Source organism: Podarcis cretensis, assembly GCF_951804945.1.
Source record: "Podarcis cretensis genome assembly, chromosome: 4".
NCBI lineage: Eukaryota > Metazoa > Chordata > Lepidosauria > Squamata > Lacertidae > Podarcis > Podarcis cretensis.
Genome location: NC_137173.1, coordinates 62134771 through 62155258, shown reverse-complemented (window position 1 = coordinate 62155258; position 20488 = coordinate 62134771). Strand labels below are relative to the sequence as shown.

Genomic DNA, 20488 nt, shown 5'->3' with positions numbered 1-20488 from the left:
AGTCAGAATCTCCTTTCTTGTAACTCGAAGCTTTTGGTTTGAGTCCTACCCTCCAGAGCAGGAGAAAGCAAGCTTGCTCTATCTTCCTTGTGAAAGCCCTTCATATATTTGAAGATGGCTATCATATCTCCTCTCAGTCTTCTCTTTTCCAGGCTAAACATACCCAGCTCCTTCAAACATTCCTCATCAGGCTTGGTTTCCAGACCCTTGATCATCTTGGTTGCCCTCCTATGTACATGTTCCAGCTTGCAAACATCCTTCTTAGATTGTGGTGCCTAGAACTGGACACAGTATTCCAGGTCTGGTCTGATCAAGGCAGAAGAGAGTGGTACTATTACTTTTCGTGATTTGGACACTATACTTCTGTTGATGCAGCCTAGAACAGCATTAGCTTTTTTTGCTGCTGCATCACACTGCTGACTCATGTTAAGTTTGTGGTCCACTAAGACCCCTAGATCCTTTTCACATGTACTACTAGTCCCTCTGTCTTAAAGGAATATCAAATGGATACATAAATCAGCATGTCTCCCCATTCTCTTATATGAGGGGAATACTTGGCACTCAGAGTAGGGACTGCTCCTGTGTATAGACCATTTTTTCTCTTCATAAGAATGGAGACAGAAGCCACAACCGTGCCTTAGTGCTATATACACACACAACAACTGCTTAAGAAACATAGCTACAACAGACACGTGGAAGTGTAGTTAACGTTAATGTCACAGTACCATGACTTTAAAAGTTGTTTAGGGGGTGGGGAGGAGAAATAAATAAACATCTCCAGAAATGGCACTTAAAAGCTGTTGTGTTAGAGCTTTAAGTAGACTAAAAAACTAGATGAAGTTTTACTGCATCTTTAACCATGGCTTCACAATTGGCATTTTAAAAATACTAAGAGCTGTAAAATCAGTTCACACTAAAAGAGAGTAATGAAAGCATGGGATTAATGATCTTTTAAAAGAAATGATCCATTCATTTGATCTGTCTTTTGCTTTCTGCTTTAAAATTAGGACAAACTAATCCAGTGCTGATATATAAGGATCAAGAAGGGGAATGCAAGGAAAGAGAAAGAGGCCTAATGAACATTTTTGAGATATCTACATATTTTCTTTATTTAGGAATATGGTACAATGACTTATGCTTCTTAACCTCTCTGGCTGAAAGTAGCTTTAAGTCCTAAACAAAAACCCATATTGTTTTCAATAGTAAAAATACCGCTATCCCAACAAACACTTCTAGCATCTATAAATTTCCAGCAGTTATAGCTCATAAAATCACACACAGACACTAGCCTTATTGAGAGAGATAAGCATTATATTGCTTTCTGAGGGCTATTAAAACAAGGTGCATTTGTACCTTGATATTGCGGTTTGCTTGTCAAGCCTTGAGTAACTGACAAAAAGCCCCTGCTCTGTTCTATTTTGTTGTCATTGTTTATTTTTATCCCACTTTTAAGACTAAAGTTTGTCTCCCAAAATAGCTCATATAAATTAATTTAAAAACAAACAGACTTGAGACACAGACTTCAATCTCTGGTTTACACTACTTGAAAGTAGTGTCAACTGCTGTGAAGCCAGTAGTAGGTTTCAGACTCCCCATCCTTATGAGTGCCATTCAGTACCATATTAAGCTTTCAGTTCACCATCAACAGTGGTCACAGTGCATTTCAAGACTCAGTCATCAACATTACAAAGACATCAGTGGCTAGATCCTAGTTTCCAAGAAATGAGTGCGGCCACCCAGAGTAGCAGATAAGAAACATTCATATCCACGACAGCTTTCTGATTCCAAAGCATTAGGCTAGACCCAGAAATACTCACAGACAATGTCTTAAGAGAGTAATAAAAGTCTCACCAAAACCTGGTAAAGCCAGGTGAAGAATTTAATAGAATGGATAAGGGAACCATATTCAAGTGATCTTTACCTTTTATTTTCTACATTAATAATTTATATTAAAAAGCTAAATTGACTGGGACAGGAGTGACTAAGCAATTTTATGTGACTCTCAGCAACCTTACCAATTTTAATCAAGGCATAATACACATTCTACCTCCTGTTTCAGTAACGTTCCATTTTGATGGGCCTTGCTAGTATATGGGGTAACTGAACCACATGCCAGATGATGACAGGGGGCTCACTAAAGTGGAAATCTAGGGAGTTGTCTCTGCACCAGTTTGCCTCTGATTGTTCATTAACACCAGGCAGTGAGTTCTGTGTGTGCACAAACCATTCAAAACAGTGGCCTTTGTCCAAGCAGACGTGAGCAGGAACCTGACTGGCTCACTCAATTAATTCAGCTGCTTGCTGTCCCTTCCACAACTGAAGAATGGTTGTGAGCAGAAAGGGTGGGCAATGACTGGACAGCTCATTGTGCACACATGCAATACTGGTACAGTTCAGCTATCAGTGATGATGGCTATACTCTACTACCAGTGTCAGAGGCAGTAAGCCTCTGAATATCAGTTGCTGGAATGCAAAAGCAAGAAGAGTGTTGTTGTACTCAGGTCCTGCTTGCAGACTTTCCATTGGCATCTGGTTGGCCACTGTGAGAATAGGATGCTGGACAATATGGGTCTTTGGTCTGAACCAGTAGGGCTCTTCTCACGTTTATATGTTCTTAAGTAAAACACTTGTTTCATTGGTGTTGATATTAAGTTAAGGCAGATATTCAACTTTCCCACTGAATTCAATGGGTTTTTAAAAGGTTAAACCGTGGCTGGATTGTTTCTACTGTATACTATATTAAACCAATCCATCATCAGTCTCCAGGTCTGGAACCGACTGTGGCTTGAGTCTAATTTCTGGCCATTTTAACAGCCTATCACAGCATCCTTTAAGCATTACTTCTGCTAAGTGAAAGTAAGCTCTGCGTTTTGTAAGGCTTTTGTTTCAGAATCCAGCTGTGAAAAACTTTCTTAACAAATGATTTATAAATGATATTTTAAAAGTGTTATACTCATACGTGAGAATTATGCTGGAATAGTGTTCTCTCAGGAGCCATAAACAGATCAGAGTTCACTTTCTGCTACGAAAACAGAAATATGAACCTCATAGGGATATTTAATCGCAATATGCTGTCTTGGAATTAAAAATCCATTTTGTCTCAAGTCTCACTGGAAAAACCAACATTGGCTTGTTCCTAAAAGTCAATTTAAACTTTTAGCACACAAACAAAAGAACATTGAAGCAGATGTTGTTCAGCTTTCAATTAAGCACCATCATATTCCTAAGAGAAACAAATGAATACTTTTGCATTGTAACTGGAAGTCCATTGATTTAATTCATAACTATCAGTAAGCAGCAAGCGCTTAATTTTATCCTGAGTCTTGTTTACAGAGTCATTAATTTAGGACTTCTACTAATATTACTCTTAATATACATTTGGGGCATGATCCAGTGAAAGCAAAGTACTTTTAATCCTGTTGATGCCAGTGAGACCCATTTAAGTATGTTTAGCTCTGTCTCTGAAATCAGTCCTCTCAAAAGAGCTGTGACTGGTTCACGTTCAAAGTCACAACGTCAAACAGAAATAGTTGCTATCGTTTAGATTTTAAATTGTGTTTTTGAAGGAAACTCCATCAAGGTTTCAGATACTTCAGATGAAACAGGCTGGGCAAACAGGAGCTGACAAGTTCAGGAACTCCAGAAACGTGTGCGAGTTAGTTTGCCCAAAGTTTCAAAATCCTATAGATCAGCTGCATTGGTAATGGCTATGAAATACGGTGGTCATATGTTCTATTTGACAGAGGGCACACCTCAATTGAAGGGGCAGTGTTCTATTTAAAGGATAATATAATTAAAAGACTGTCCTGTCCATGTCTGTCTTACATATAAAGAACCACAAGTCTTGGTGTCATATGCGTGACCACCCTACTGTGAAAACATAGATGTATGGCTACTGCAAGGAAAGGTGGCTTATACATAACCAGAAAAGGAGCACAAAAGAAGTCTACTTAATAGTTTCTTTGCAGCATGTCATGCTGGATTGTAAGAGAGCTGTCAATTGTAAGAACTGGCTGAACTAGCTGGGACTGCTAGAGATAACCTTAATGGTCATGTTGGAGGAGCTGAGTACCTTTCCCCTTTTTGAAAACTACAAAATCTATTCAAACATTAGAATTTGTTGTTGGAATACAACTCCCATCATTCACCAGCCATGGACTATGCTGGCTGGGTTCTGATGGAAGTTGGGGTCCTATACCATTTGGAGGGCACCAGGTTGGCATTTGCAGATCATCAAAATCAACACCAGAAAGGAGGAGCAGGGATTGTTTGCCATATTCTATAACAGAACTCTAAAATGTTATTGGAGTTTCCTCTGTACAGGTGCACAGCATTTGCATGTTTGATTGCATAGGGTGAAACTAGTTGTGTAAGCGTCATTGGTGTGATTATTATTTTGTTAACTGCTGGGGTGAGGACTAGAATCATGGTGTGTGGATTATTTAACACTTTGCCCCAAGTGATGGTTCTACTTTGTCTCCTTGCTTTCTTACAAAGGCTACTGGTTTTTTGTTTTATTTTTCACAGAATTGCAAGGGCTAATGCAGTTAATGATGTTCAAGAATATCAGTTACAGGTAAGCAAATGGTTTTCACTTCCATTGTCATAATTACACGCAGGTCTGGCTTACAGAACACAATGGAAATCATTAGTTAGGCAAGCGTTTGCATAACGAGTCCACCATTTCCATTATTTCCTATGTAAATATTTCTAATCCAGGATTTTTCCAATTTCTTGCTCCAATCTTTCAGAGATTTCTTCCTGAAATGGCTGCCCAATCAGCAAAAGAAAGGAAAAGGAGAGAACTGATTTGTCTGCTGTCTTAGTTGCCCCTCCCTGCATAGTTTCTGCCCCCAAATGGCTGCCTCTGATCAGCAAAGCAGAAACACGCAAGGGAATAAGGAAGTGGGCAAACTCCCAATGTCTGGATATCTGTTGATTGTGAGGTATGGGCATAATTCTTTATGTGCAGATAAGTAAATTTTTGCATAGCGAGCAGGCAGATAGCTGAACCTATGTGCATTGCAATAATGGTCTGCCACTTCTCTCTCTTTCTCTCTCACACATTCAGTGAGCCTCTTATGCCATCGCCTCTTAAAAATGTTAGCCATTTGAACAATCCTGAAATGTGTTGCCTATTTTTTCTTGATAAGCATCATTCTCTTCTTTTTATATGCATGAAGTTGTTGTTTTTTATGTAAAAAAAACACACACAACAAAAACAAAACAGGCATATTAAGAGGAAATTAAAATAAGGATTCAGGCTGTAGATATTAATATTTCTTATTGGAGTAGGTGTCAGTTCTTGATATCAGGTATCACATTTAACTACAGCTACATTTATTTGGCTGCCTTTTCTATTCCCCTCGCTGCAATTATTGTGATTTAGACTTGGGGATTCTTATTTGATACCAGATTTAGTTAGTTATCTTCTTACTGACCCACATTTTTCCAAAGTGCCTCTTGGTTGGCTGCCTAGAGAAATATCACAGCTGATTACTTCTGTGCTCGTTTTTAGTCATTAAAGTGCTGTATTTCCACTGGGAGATTGCAAGTGATAGCTCAATATTTCACTAGTAAAGTCTTAGTTGTTGTTTTTTCCACATGAGGCTAAAATATCCCATAACTGTATCACCCAGAGAATGGAACAATGTTATTATATAATGTTCTCCTTTGTAAAGAATGAATCAAACCCAAAGGGAACTTCCTCCAAGAGAAGCAGTTTTCTCTGATGGAGGAGTGTTCCTTATCACAGGGGAAGGGAACATTTGGGGCCCAAGTACAGTATTGGTTGTACTGTAATTACAGCAATACGGTTCATATGGGAACCCAATCAAATCTAAGGAGATGAGATGTTAATTTAAAGTGGGTATGATACTATATCTATTCTTATTGTTACTGTTATCTGGTTAGATAAATCCTAATTAATTGTATGGGTTAACAGATAGAATACACCTCCATAAATCTGTGCATAAGAAAAAAAAAAGTTCTAAATAAAGTGTACTTTGGGTTATATTCAACACAAGCAGTGTTTTCTGCTCATACAGTGGGGCTTCCTCTTTCTCTCCTCCCTCCCTACATGCCCAGCCATCTGCTCTGGAGAATCCGCCAAACCTCTGGAGCAGATTTGCGGGAGGGGTTACTGCAGGAAGCTAGAGAGAAAGGGAAACTTGTGTCACTTGTGCATAAGTTCGTGGCATGAACATAACTGCAGTGCTGGGCACCACCCTTTGTTTTATTTATTCAGCATCGTTTCAAAGGCAGCCCTACCCATTTGAGAAAAAGAATGGGAATACCTTCTCCTTTATGGTGCTTTTATAAATATTTGCATTAGAAATACAAATCTACTGACTGATTTCAGAGGTCATTTTTTTAGTCAATCAAATTACTTCTGTTTTTTATTTTACCTATTAATCCGCCTGATTAATTAGAAATTGCACCCCTGCTTCACATAAGCCAAGAACCCCCCCAAATTGCCATGGTTCTGCAGGGATATGACAGCTCTTTTCATAATTTTCTTATCATTTTTATTTATTTCCCAAATTTTCTGAGACAGGGACTCCACACACCTTACACAAATTGAAGCAACATCTCTTAAGTGTGTGCATGCCTTCTTCCCAGATCCACTGCATCCTCTGCACATACATGCACATTTGCTACCTAGCTACATTAGCTTGGCATTTGATACAAAAAGGAAGAAACAGTCCAGAGAAAGGATATATTATGTACTTTATCTGCTAATTAAAAGGTAGGTATGTGAAGTTGATCTACTCATGAATGAAGGCTTTTAAGTTCCCCCTACAAGTAGCACCCCCCTAAAATCTCCTTCCAGGTTGAGACCATTTGGAATTGTGCCCTGTCAGATATTAAACCATATCATTAGATGAAGTTTTTTTTTGTTTTGTTTTGTCTGTCCTCAATGTGAAAGAAATATGGGGTGAAGTAAGAAGTTGATTTTACCCCATAGTTCTCTTATTTTTAGTGAGGTGTTCAGGTGAAGTCTTAACCACTGCCTGCACATCTGTCACTGCCTTATGCTACAAATATAGTCTAAACATACAGTAGCATCCATTTTTGTTAGGGACTGAAGATAGGAACTCAAAACCTGTGTATCATCAACTTCATTGAACCATATAGTCCACACATTCACATATTAGCGTGATACACCCATATGTGCTTTGAAGTGTGATTTTCAAAAGATGCAAAGAAGAAATGAAAGGCAATGCCCTCTTTTGCATGTGACACAAAGTCATACCATAGTTTAGCACAAATGAGCAAATGCAAAAGCTTCTGGAGAGGAGATCACAGTTGTTTTGCTCCTCAACAGCTGCTTTGTTGATGTGCTACTGTGCTGAGGGAAGCCATTATTTGGCTTAGCTATGTTGTCTGAACCCAGGCCCCTGATTTAGTGCTCATTGAGTTGTAAACCACAGGACAAATGTTAGTTGCAGCTCATGGTTTGCCTGCCGAAAGTTAAACAAAGAGTCCCGGTTTGAACATCATCCAAAGTCAAACCATGGCCTTGATCAGCACTGCAGCTGAACAAGCAGGGAAGAGTAAAGCAGCAGAGATCATTTCTCTGAGTGCCTACACATGTGTTCATTCATGTTAATCATAGTCAGGATGGCTGATGGAATACTTAGAACATTGCAATACAACAAAGTTGTCAAATATATGTTCTTCCCTGTCCTGTAAGCTAATCAACTGAATGCAAACTCTCTACCCTTTACCGATGCAGAGAAAAACATGAAACTTTAATAATGATGCCCTCTAAAATTTTAAAAGGTGATGAAAACACTGCTGTATATTTTAAAACAACCTTTTGTTTTTGGAGGTGACAGCCATTCAGCCATCAAAACACTTGCAACTACATAATGAGAACACCCGAGAGTTCCTGTTGAAATGCATTAAAATGGTTTATATTTTGTCCACTAAGTTTGATATCTCTACTGAAACCAACTGGGAAACACTTCAGAGGATGAAGGCCTCATTTGACCATGTCTGAGTTACAGAGCATATAAAATTAAACATTATTATTTACTTGATTCACGTGTGCAGCAACTGCACAACAGCATGAAACTGAAAAGCTTTATCTCTCACAGATGTGAAGGATCACTCCTGACAAGCACAGCAGCTACATACACAGCTGTACAAAATAAATTATACATCATTGAATGAAGTATGAAAACTAAACAGGGAATAATTTGTGATGAACTTAGCTTTAGACTTTTAGTTTAAGATTAAACATGGGGAGCTTCACTCTGAATGCTAAGTAACTGCTTTATATTCTTCATAAAATGTGGTAACCAAAACACATTATTCAAAGTAAAATGGGGTGCCAAATAAAGCAGTAACATTCTATTCTAATACCCTTTTAACAATACTGTTGATACTGCAACCAGAACTGAGAGTTTTGCAACTTTTCATCTGAGAATTTTTGGTGCTCAGAGATACCAAAAGAGGGAGGAGGGGTTAACCAATGTAAATTGCTCTTTGTGGTGTTATTTGTTTGATTAGGGAACATTTTGGGTACCTGAAACAAAATGCTTTAGGATAGGAATTTATATGGGGGAAATGCTGCAACACTGTTTTTCTGATATGAAACATTCTTCATAGCTGCTTAAGGAGAGAGAGGGAGAGGGAGAGGGAGACAGGGAGACAGGAGATCCATCACAGATCTCGAACCACTTATCGTGCATCTAGTTTGGCCCTCAGTCTATAGTCAACTTTGCTACACTCTTCTTTTAGTTTCCTTTACTCCTTAGGCCAGGCATGGCCAAATGTGGCCCTCCAGTTGTTTTGGGACTACTATTCCCATTATCCCTGACCACTGGTCCTGTTAGCTAGGGATGATGGGAGTTGTAGTCCCAAAACAGCTGGACGGCCAGGTTTGGCCATGCCTGCCTTAGGTGATCAAAAACCTCAGGTGCTTTTCCATTTTAGTTTGAGTCAAACCAACAGCTTCCTCTCAAATAAGTTAGACTGCAAACTGTTTAGCTTCCTGAATAGCCCTTGCCACCAAACCCAAGTCAACCAATCGGTGTCAGAGGCTTAAACACCACGAAGACAATATAGTATATAGACTTAAGCTTTGTATTTCACAAATTTGGATGAAAATTCCAGTAGATCAACATGATGAGAAGGCTGACTTTATTTAATAAATCTAACACCTGATCACTAAAAAAAAAGATATCAACCACATTTCTGTGACATAAAGACTAATGAGAACTATGGATATAATATGTGTGAGCATATTCTGATTCACTGACCAAAACAGACAGCTAAGCAATATGCTGCTATGGACACTGCATCTTGTGTTGCCCCAGAAGAATTCATTCCTTCATGCTGCATTAAAATTAGATCCATCAAATTAAAAATAAATTTAATGATGACATAAGTATGGATGACTTACACGCAGGCAACACATAATTCTTCAATGAATTAGCTGTACTGCTTAAGGAAGCAGAATATATAACACTGGGAGTAGGGTGAGATGAGAAGGATATTTGGTGCAATGTTTATTCTGATAAAGAAATACTGAAGTATAGTTTGTTTTTGCTAAATGAAGAAAAGTAGGGAAGGGATGTAGTAAAGAACAGGACACTCTCCACTCTGATCCCTGCTGAGGAAGGCTAAATAAACCATACAGAAAAGGCAAAGCAGTCCCAATTTCCCCTCTGTTCTGTATTCTATACTGCTTCATACTGCAGGTTGGACAGTCATCTTTTTTTTTAATTCTCCTCCTCTATGATCAAAGTTCCATGCAAGTAGTAAACTAGCACATCAGGGGAAAGAGGTTAGGGTTACTCTTTAGAATATATTTTAATATCCACCCTATATATATATATATATATATATATATATATATATATATATAATGTTGCTACCAACTTTAATAAACGGAATAACATAGCATTAGTAACACAAAATTTGCAATTAAGGTGGTGATCCTAATCATGTTGACTCATAGTAAGTCTTACTGAATTCAATGGGCCTCCACCCAGGTAAGTGTGGCTATGATCAGCTTACGCTATTGTTGCATCCTAAACAATTACTGCTTAAAAGTATATTGTGACTCGAAATTAATGGCCTGGGGATGACAGATTAGCTGGCACATGCCTTGGAGGAAAGGGTGAGAAGCCAGGCATCACTAATTTAAATGTACTTTCTTTTATTGTCAGAAATAAGTGATGCTTTAAAAGCTATTGTCAAATAAAGACCCACAAAACAAGAAGGAAACAAATGTTTATTAGCTGTACTGCAGTATCTTTTTTACTTGTGTGAACAAGTAATTTTATTATTGTTAATTATTTTAACCTATACAAATTGAGGAACCATTAAGTCTACAATCCTAATCCCATTTACTTAGGAACAAACCCCACTGAATTCAACAGGATTTAGTTCTGAGTAGATAAGGTTAGGGTTATGCTGTAAATCATATCAGTTTACAATAACCCCCTAGTGTATAAACATGCAGTTAAATACCTCCAAGTGGTGATAATATCTGCCCTCTAGATGAGAGCCTATGGGAAACCAATTTGCAACAAATACACATACAGATAAGAAGATCTTGAAGTAAAAATATGTTATATTTGAGTCCTACCTTGATATATTGCTTGGTTGTGGAAACTTCCGGATCCTCGGACTCTATCCATATTTTAGTTAAATTTTGTTCTGCCTCAGTTAACCAGTGGTTAAAGTTTTTCATATCATGATGGAAATTCCTCCATTTCTCCACGGATCTGTCAAATCTTCTGTAGAAGGAAATAAAAACCACGACACTATAATTTAGGACATTATATGATTAAAAGTAGTAGGTCAAACGTTTAAAATGCATTTAAAATATTAATGCACGATATGACTGTGATGCCTTTATAGCTGTGGCTTCCCACCTTTCTCCCCATGGACCACTCGGAAATTGCACAACAGAAAAACATGCAGTACTCTGGCTATGCCAGAAATAGCCCTATTCTGAGCAGAAGAGGTTCTCTGCTCACAGAAAGATGCCCTTGTATCCAAGCCTATGGGTGAATTGCATAGCTAGTTAATTCTATGTTTCTAAAATCTATTTGCGTGGCAGAATGGGAAAATAAAATATCATGTTGAACACACAAACAAACAACTTATCTGGCTAAATTTAAATTCACTGTTTAAATTTACTTTCCCCAACAATGTGCAAAAGCTAATACATATAATTTATACATATAACTGTGAAGTTCTAATATATTGCCTACACCACTGAAGTGTGATGGCAGGAACAGTAGTGCTTTCTCATAAGACTGCAGGAAACCAAAGTCTCTCGCAAACATTTCCCGCAGAAGATAAGAAAACATCCAGAACCGCTGTGAGGCAGCAAGTTAAAAAACGGAATATTTAAAGTAAGGAGTATTACAATTTTAAAAGTAAATATACCCTCTTATTGCATAAGAATGATTTCATAATTTATAAAATCCTCCAAGCGTTAGACACAAATTCATTTTGGGGTGAACTCCAACACAGTGCAAGAGGGCATCTGCTCATGCAACAAGACTTCTCTTTCCTTTCTTCCTGCCGCAGCCTCATGTGTACCCCAAAGATCTGCTCCAAGGGTTGGGGGATTCTCCAGAGCAGATTTTGGTGTTCATGGGGAGGGGAGCTGGAGACAGGAAGAAACAATCTGGAATTCCCATCACAGAAGCAGATTTCCATTTTGCAAGTGGACGGACATCACTGGATGTCTCCCACTGACTGGCATATTTTATGTATTATTGGTACCAAGACATGGTCTGAAGCCAAATATAGGGAGTAACCTTGCCAAAAGTAAGTATATCTAGGTCTAGCCCAGAGGTTAGGAGCTGGAGCTGAGAGCAGCCCATGTCATCTTTGATGCTGGAGGAAACCACCTGGAAACCCTGTGTGTATTGCCTTGAGTTTGTTTGTGGAAGAAAGGTTGGATATACATGTATTGAATAAGAATATATAATTATTAATGAACCTGAAGCAAGTTAACTCTCTTGATTAAAAAAAACAGAGTTCAACAAACTCTACTAAAAAAAATCAAACAGAGTAATCATACATATTACCATTACTGTTTTGTATCTCCTGTAGTTCTAATACTTGAGTCTGATGCTTTTTGAGAACAATTACAGTGGAATAGGATTCTGTTGGTCAGACTCTACATCACCAATTAGAGTAAAAAGAACTAGAATGGTCTGAAGTGCCTTTCTGAGGTGAAAAACGATCCTATTATCAATACCGCTAAGTTCCTGAAGAGACAGGTACTCAACAACACAAAACCAGCAGTCTTTTCTTTTTCATGAAATAAGCCATTCCAAGGCAAAAGAGACCATCTATTGAGAGATCATTTTTAACAAAATCCCACTATGTTATTGATCAGAAGTCATAGGAAGATTTCTTTCATCTGACTACAGAATTGTGTCTTAGTTATTACATAATCAGATTTCATTATAATTTTTAAATATACAGCTCATTCCTTTCTAACAAATGATGTGCATTTTCCCAAAGGTAATGCTATCTTGAACTTTTGCTTTGTGTTTCACATTTAAATCCAGATGAAGTATGTTTTTAGCATGCAAATTAAATTTAGTTTCAAAACCACCCTGAGACCTCCGGGTATAGGGCGGTATATAAATTCAATTCATCATCATCATCATCATCATCATCATCATCATCATCATCAATTCCGCCATTTCTAAAATTTCATCTTGAATCAAGATCATAAGCCTCTATCCTTGAAAATTATATTACATTGTAATATACTACAAGACTATTTCTGGCCAGAAGTGGTTACAAGTGACAAACCAGCCTTAGATGGAAAAGGCACTACATGCCACAAAGGACACCTGGGTTTCTAGTGGCAGTGCTAGATCTAGGAATACCCCCAGCTATGAACCTGCTGTCTTAAGATAGCAATTTCATTCAGGATGGGTGGTAAACAAGAAACATCTAGCTATAGTACTTTCGTCTTGTCAGCATTCAAGTTGTTTATTGTCCCACATACCACCCTATGCAAGTGATTGGCTGTGAGCTTGTGAGCTCTTCAAAGTACCTTGTCTACGTTGTCAGGCCACAACACTGTAAACCACTTATGAGATTTCTTTGTGTATTCAACTGTACATAGATAAAATAAACAATGATATTGAACCCATACAACTGGACTAGACAGTGTAGTGCTCAGATTATGCACAGTCCACCTTAGTTCGGTACAAAGTATAGATGCAATGCAGCAGAAAATGCAACTTTTGTTTTAAATGAAAGCAACCTCAAAAATACACAGAAAGAATACATGGTTCTTGTAACTACTTATTGCAGAGGCATACAGTAGATCAAAAACCATTTCCAAGTAAATCAGGTAAAGGTAGAAACTCAAAATATATTGTTACGAGTTTCGGGGTGTTGAGATGTGTGCCAGTCCCCTCTAAAACCCAGATCCAGCAAGTGTGGGTGGGGTCCCCTCCCTCAACGTATAAAGTCAGATTTTAGAGTAGAGAGTTAAAAGGAGCAGTGATGTGACCTAGAAGTAAAGCAGCAAACTAGAGAGAAGTGAGGTATGAGAACAATGTTTGATTTCTGTTTGGACTCAAGGCAGCGGCTATGGGAGAAGTAAGACCCATTTGGAGTGTTGATGCTCTGAATCCCACCATTGCAGGCTCAGGTTATACATATGTGTAAATAAACCATATATCATAAAGACACCCATAGTCTTCACTATGCCTCATTCCCAAAGGAAAAACAGACTCTGGGTAAGCACGTTGAACCCCTGGAATCCTGCACCACTCAGAGATTGGGTTGGCATGCAACAATATATTTTAAATCTATGCCAATAATTTCCTATAATGGTTCTGTATAGTTTTAAATTTGAAAACTATAAAAATGTCACTTAGTAGTCTAAAAATGTTGAAATCACAAATTACTCAGATTCTTTTATCTACTTAGCATTCAGAATTAGACTAATAAGTATTCAAAATGAGGTCTTTTTAAAGGGAGCAGGTTAAGTGCAAAAAGAGTATGTTTGATTATCAAAATACATTTAAAATTCATGACTTTTATTATAGAACTTGTAGCTGACAAAAATATAGCCTTTTTTCACGTTCTACAAAATATTGTGTACATTACATTTCTATACTTCCTCTAAACAGTGTCCTGAAGGATTATGCTAATATTAACCTAAAAATTATGCAGTGTTGTCAACTTGATTCAGCACAATTAGCACCTTGTAAGAAATATACAGAACTTCAAAGTAATATTAAAAAATTCTATTTATGTGCATTGAAATGTAATATTTAAGGTCATTCTAACAGATAATCTATGGAAACTTGTTTTTACAGGGTTATCTTGCCAAATTAATCTTTTGTTGCAAAAAAAAAAAATGTTAACCTGTTTCAATTAATCTGATTTTTCTTCTTCTTTCCACAATCTGTTTGTATTTAATTTAAACATAATCTCTATAGTTGGACTAGAGAGACACAACAAAGTTAGAATTCACTGCGTCTAGGCATTGGTTTAATATTTATTCCCGAAGTGATCATCAGGAGATAAGAAGAGTTTGATATAGGCTGGTTGAACTGTATTTTAATATATTTGGAGGTTTTTTGCATTTAAAAGTTTTATTATTATATTATTTTTATGCTTGAAATTTTGTTCACCATTTCAAGTAGACTTGACTCAGAATGGCACTTCACATTTAGAGATAGAGAGATACTTACAAAGCAGGAATATGCAGCATAAGCAACATTATGTAGTATTATCAACAAACCAGACCGCTGGGAAACTAAATCAAACCAGTTATAGCCTGGAACATGGTGTGTATAGTGCAGCTGACTGCTGAATAATACACAGCTGTGGGGATCCTGAGGAAACTCCATCTCCCTTGGTGGCTGCCCATAAAAAACAGGGTTATGATGTAAGGTGCCCTCTAAACTGTGAGATTTAGTGTTGAGCTCTCTGACTGAGAAACAAGGTGCGAGTGTGGGTGAGAGACAGGAGACTGAGAAGAGAGGAGTATCAGAAGGAGAAGGAATTTATATCTGTCTGCATTTCTTAGTAATTTTATAATGCAATACTTGCATATGCGACTCTGTAGTTTTGTAACATATGCTAAAATTGTTAGTTGCTCTAGTTTCCTGCATACCACTTAAACATATTTGTATATATTAAATAGTTCAGAAGTAGCCTACCGTATATAAATAAATAATGAATACACGAAAGTCACCACAACTACATTTGTCTTACTGGAACAATCATTTAACCTGCAGCAATTTTCTTTCTTACGTTGTGCTGGTCTTTCCTTGATGTCTTCTTTTTAATAAGCATGCTCATTCTTGCCTATGTAAATCAATGGAACGGACTATTCAAAGTTTCTCTTAAGAATTAGATCATTCACTTCTCAGAGCATTATTTCCCACTGGAACCCTCAGCCAACTGCTAACCCATGGCCAGGGGCTGTTTGCAGAATTGAGCAACCCTGGCTTGAATTCTGGGTCCACTCCTATCTTCAACATAGGTCACCTACATTTACTCTGTCTCTGATTCTATGGGACAAAATGCTTACAGCCTTACAACACCCCAAGCTCTGTTTGTTTGAGTATTATCAATCATTTAGTTCCATAGACTAAGAAACATTAGTTGATTTTATATAAAATCATGTATGGCACAATTCAAGAGCCGCTGGCCCTGCAGATGCTGTTGGACTACAATTACCCTAGGGAAGCAACTCCATCTGGAAGACCTGGAATTAAGGCAGAGAGGATGGTGATAAAAGGTAGAGTGCAAGACTTCAGAACAGAATCAGGTAACAGGGTTAAAAAAAGTGGTTTAGCTAGTGGGGAAAGCATGAGCTTTCTTGCTGTCAGACAATGTTCAGTATGCAGGCTTCCATCCTACAACATAGGTCATACATTGACAAACTTGATAAAAACACAGTGCTAATTCTTGTGTTAGAGGAAATATAGGTAATGGGTCCATTTATGCCCACCTGATAGCAGAAAAAATTCTGTCTTGCACAATTGGACTTCTCCCCTTGTAGCCCCCCATGTACCTCAAAATGTGGTCTCGAGGGGCCCCAAAGCATATGGAATAGATGGCGGGGGCAGTAGATAAGAAATAAAAAGGAAGTGGAGGTCCACTTACAAGGCACTGCAAGTCACCCAGAGATATAACATGTAAGATAAGGACATGTCTGTGCTTTTTGATACATCCAATCTGTGGCCGTGTGCACACTGGAGCGTATTGTGTGTCTGCAGCTGTTAGTATTCTAATTTAATTTGTGTGGTCCACATGATGTTATTCTCAAACAATACCAACCTCATTCCTCCCCTGAGTACACTTGGATTTACCCGATATGGGGATAATTAGGCTCCAAACTACTCCACTCAGGCTCACAAATGATTTGTGTTGGTGTTTTGATGTGTGTGTGTGTGGGGGGGGTCAATCACCACTTTCTGCTACTCCCCTTTCCACCCCCCACTACTTCCTCAATGTTTTTGTTCCTTTTCGAGCCATGCTTGTAACTATTTCTGGTATGCTTCTTAACAGAATGTAGCCTTGTATACAGTTTGTTGTTTTTGATCCCTCAGCTTTGAAGAAAACCAGAAATCTGTATATGTAAACCACGTTAACAATTATGTACTGAGAATGTAAAATTGCCTGCCTGTGTGTTTCGCACACTTCATGGGCAGGGCATTTTTTAATTTTAAAAGATGATGTGCATGCAGCTATCTGTACACATGCATTGTCAGTACTTAATTGGCACAACATAATCAACTAATTTTAGAAGGTGGGGGTAAACACAAAAGGAAACACATAGGGAAAGACCAAAGTTGTTTCTCATATACAAATTCAAATACATGTGGGTGTTGAATACTCTAATTCAAATGTCAGAAAGTGGATTAACACCTAAATAAAGCTCAAATGATAAGCTGTTTACTCCGTTAACATTGTTACATCCAAGTCATAGTTGGAGTGATCAGGTCTGAATTAATTTGTAAACTAAACATAGTTCATACTTTTGCTTTCAATAACCTCAATAGCAACACACCAGATTTCAAATTTCCCAGCAAGCTTTCTTCCCATTTCAGAACAATGATAAAGAGATGTGCTTGAAAGCATTTAGTCTGAATGCTAGAATTAAAAGCATCCGTTATCATTTCCCTAGAGAAAATGAAGCGAACACAACTAATTAAATACATTATATGGAAGAATGCAACACAGCACAACTCCCTAGTCCTAAACAGGCATAAATGTCATTGGCAATAAACTTTTAAATTTCTCAACTTGTCAAAAATTAATTATTAAAAATCCTATAATAAAGCAAGTTCCAAATCATATACTTTACATGAAAATCACATAGACCTAGTTTATGATGGGCTTAATTAATATTTCTAGGACATAGAGGACAAAAGGTTCATAACTCATGCTGAATTCTGATGATGTGTGTTATACGGTACTAATATTCAGAAGTCACAAATGCACAAAGCCAATATATACCATTGTGATAGTAATGTGGTGACAAATGACTGTTATTGTCATTTCCCTTGACTATCAAATGTGCATTTCCACAAAATTTACTCCCTTGGGATATGAACATTCCAAGCACTAGTACGTAGTCAACATTACAGGAAACATTACAGGAAATATTAATTTATAACCACTTCCTTATCCATTGCTTTCATTTTGCTACAAAACAAAGAATTAACTTTTATTTCACTGAAAGAAATTTAAGATTTTGAGAGTACCAACTCCTGTGAGAGGTGTATATAAAGCAAAATGGCTCCAAGAACTCAGTTCTTTCCCTTTTTCATGTGAGCAAGAGGTGGTATACATCACACATTTTGCTCAGTTAGACAGACAGTAATGCACATTCATGATATTATTTTTTGATTATTTTTTTTATTTAAAGATTTTCCTCTTTTATAAAAGCACATGCATTGCCTCTTTCTTCAGGTTGTGTTTTCGACACATCAGTTACATTTGTCATGAGACATTGGTGGTATGTGCAGTATAGGGCTGGGAAGAAAAGAGGGGTGGGGGTGGTAAAGCTTATGTTCTTTTACTTAGTGTATGTGTGGAGGTTTTGTGTCAGCTCAGGTAGGTCCTCTTTCTATTCACTTGTTATGTTTCCTTGGTGGTGAGAGAGGTTGAGGTGGTCTAGGGTGTGACTGATTGTCTTTGGTTGGCTGCAGTGGGATTTGTTTGTGTGGGAGCATTGTTGGGTTAGCCATATTGAATCATATGCTGTCGGTTGGTTTGTGTTGTTGTCTTGTTGGTCTGTGTATGTGATAAAGGGGAACTATACTGGACTGAAGGCGTTCTCTTCTATTTCTCCCTGTGTCAGTTTCAGTCTATTGGTTAGCTTTTCTAGTAAGGCTGTTTCCCATACCATGTTTATTCCTATCAGGTCCCTCCAGTGTCTGGCTATGATGTCTCTGGCTGCTGTGAGTAGTTTGTTGTGAGCTTTTTATTGTGTGAGTGGGCATTGTTATCTTGGAAGACATTCAGTAGAGCCAGTTCTGGGGTGACTTCTAGTACCTGTTTAGTTATTTTGCTTATTTCTTGTATGACTGTTGTCCAGAAGAGTTGGGTTTGGGGGCATTCCCACCACATGTGGGGGTATGTGACTGTGGAAGTGCAGCCTCTCCAGCATTTTGGTGATATTCCTGGGCTTATCAGAACCAGTTTCCATGGTGTTAGGTACCATCTGTAAGTGAGTTTGTTTATTGTGGATACCATTCCCTTGCCATGTCCCGCTGTTGTCAGGAGAAGGTTTTCAAAGGTGGTCAAGGGCCTAGTGGTTGTTGATGTTACTACTGGATTGTTTAAGAAGGCGTGTAGTTGGTAGTGTGTTAGCTAGGGTATTTGGGTGTTCCCTAGTTTGCTTTATTTCTTGTGTCGATATGGGTTTGTTATTTTTGTAGAAGTCTGCTAGATGATATAGGCTTTTGGCTTGCCAGGTTTTTATCTGGATATTTTGTGCTGCATGGTGTGTGGTGAGCCAGGGGGCATTCATGATATTATAAAAAGTAGTTGATTAAAGTATGAATCACCTGGAATTCATCCTACTCTATCTAGCTGACATGAACTCTGATAATTTGTGACACAAATATTGGGTAAGTGGAAATGGCATCATTTACATTAGGTTAGATAATATAAACACGTGATATTATCACTTTAACATACACATTATATAGAAGTATCTGGTTCTCAATCACACCACTCCCCATGGAGGCTTATTTTCAGTTCTGTTCCTTTTTTGTTATCAGTCTAGTTTGATTGTTAAATGGTTGCCAGAGATGTGATCATGATTAGGGACAGCACTCAATTGATTCTATGGAAGTATATATAACAGAGCACTAATTAGAGCATTCATCTGACTGCTTTAATGCCTGTATGCTAAAAACAAGGGCCTTGAAAAGGGAGTTTCTTGATTATTATTATTTTTTTAAAATATATTTATTTATTTTTCCAAAAACAAAGAAAAAACCTCAAAACATCACAAAAACAGCAAAGACAATACACCAAATAAAAAATAAGAAAAAAAAATTAAAAACACAAACTCCAGTTTTCAGACTCATATTTACAAAACATTGTTTCTTGACCTCCTCACGCCTCCCTTTTTTGTGTTCTCCTTTGTCCAATTAAAAACAGCAAATCCTTACGCTTCTTCAAAACTTATTTCTGGTTATTGTATTCACTTCTATTATGTCTCCAATCTTTCCTCCTTATAATCAAACACCTTTAACATATTGTTTGCTTTGACATAATGTAACCTTGTTTTTTCACCCTTTTTCTATTACATTTTTTACATATTTTTTAACACTGTATCACTGATGCCGTGTTATTTCATATCCAACATCATTTTAACATTCGTACACTTTACAGTGTTTCTGCAGATAGTTCTTAAACTTCTTCCAGTCCTCTTCCACCACTTCCTCTCCCAGGTCTCGGATTCTGCCAGTCATTTCTGCCAATTCCATGTAGTCTATTACTTGCATCTGCCATTCTTCCAGGGTGGGCAAATCTTGTGTCTTCCAATACTTTGCGATGAGTATTCTTGCTGCTGTTGTCGCATACATAAAAAACGTTCTATCTTTCTTTAACACCAGTTGGCCGACTATGCCCAAGAGAAAGGCCTCTGGTTTCTTAGGGAAGGTATATTTAAATACCTTTTTCAGTTCATTATACATCATCTCCCAGAAAGCCTTAATCTTTGGGCACGTCCACCAAAGGTGAAAGAATGTACCCTCAGTTTCTTTACATTTCCAACATTTGTTGTCAGACAGGTGATAAATTTTTGCAAGCTTGACTGGGGTCATGTACCACCTATAAATCATTTTCATAATATTCTCTCTTAGGGCATTAGATGCCGTAAATTTCATACCGGTGGTCCACAACTTTTCCCAGTCAGCAAACAAAATGTTGTGACCTATGTCCTGTGCCCACTTAATCATGGCTGATTTAACTGTTTCATCTTGAGTGTTCCATTTCAATAGCA

At 37.7% G+C, this 20488-nt stretch overlaps 1 protein-coding gene across 10 annotated transcripts in view; it reads right to left on the bottom strand.

Moving 5' to 3' along the window:
* Nucleotides 1–20488, bottom strand: part of DMD (dystrophin) — a 1027161-nt gene that overhangs the window by 473777 nt on the left and 532896 nt on the right. For all 10 annotated transcript variants that reach the window (XM_079972189.1, XM_079972196.1, XM_079972191.1 and 7 more), the window contains one exon: nucleotides 10604–10754. In XM_079972189.1, coding sequence (XP_079828315.1) covers nucleotides 10604–10754 — 151 coding nt within the window. The remainder of the gene's footprint in view (nucleotides 1–10603; nucleotides 10755–20488) is intronic.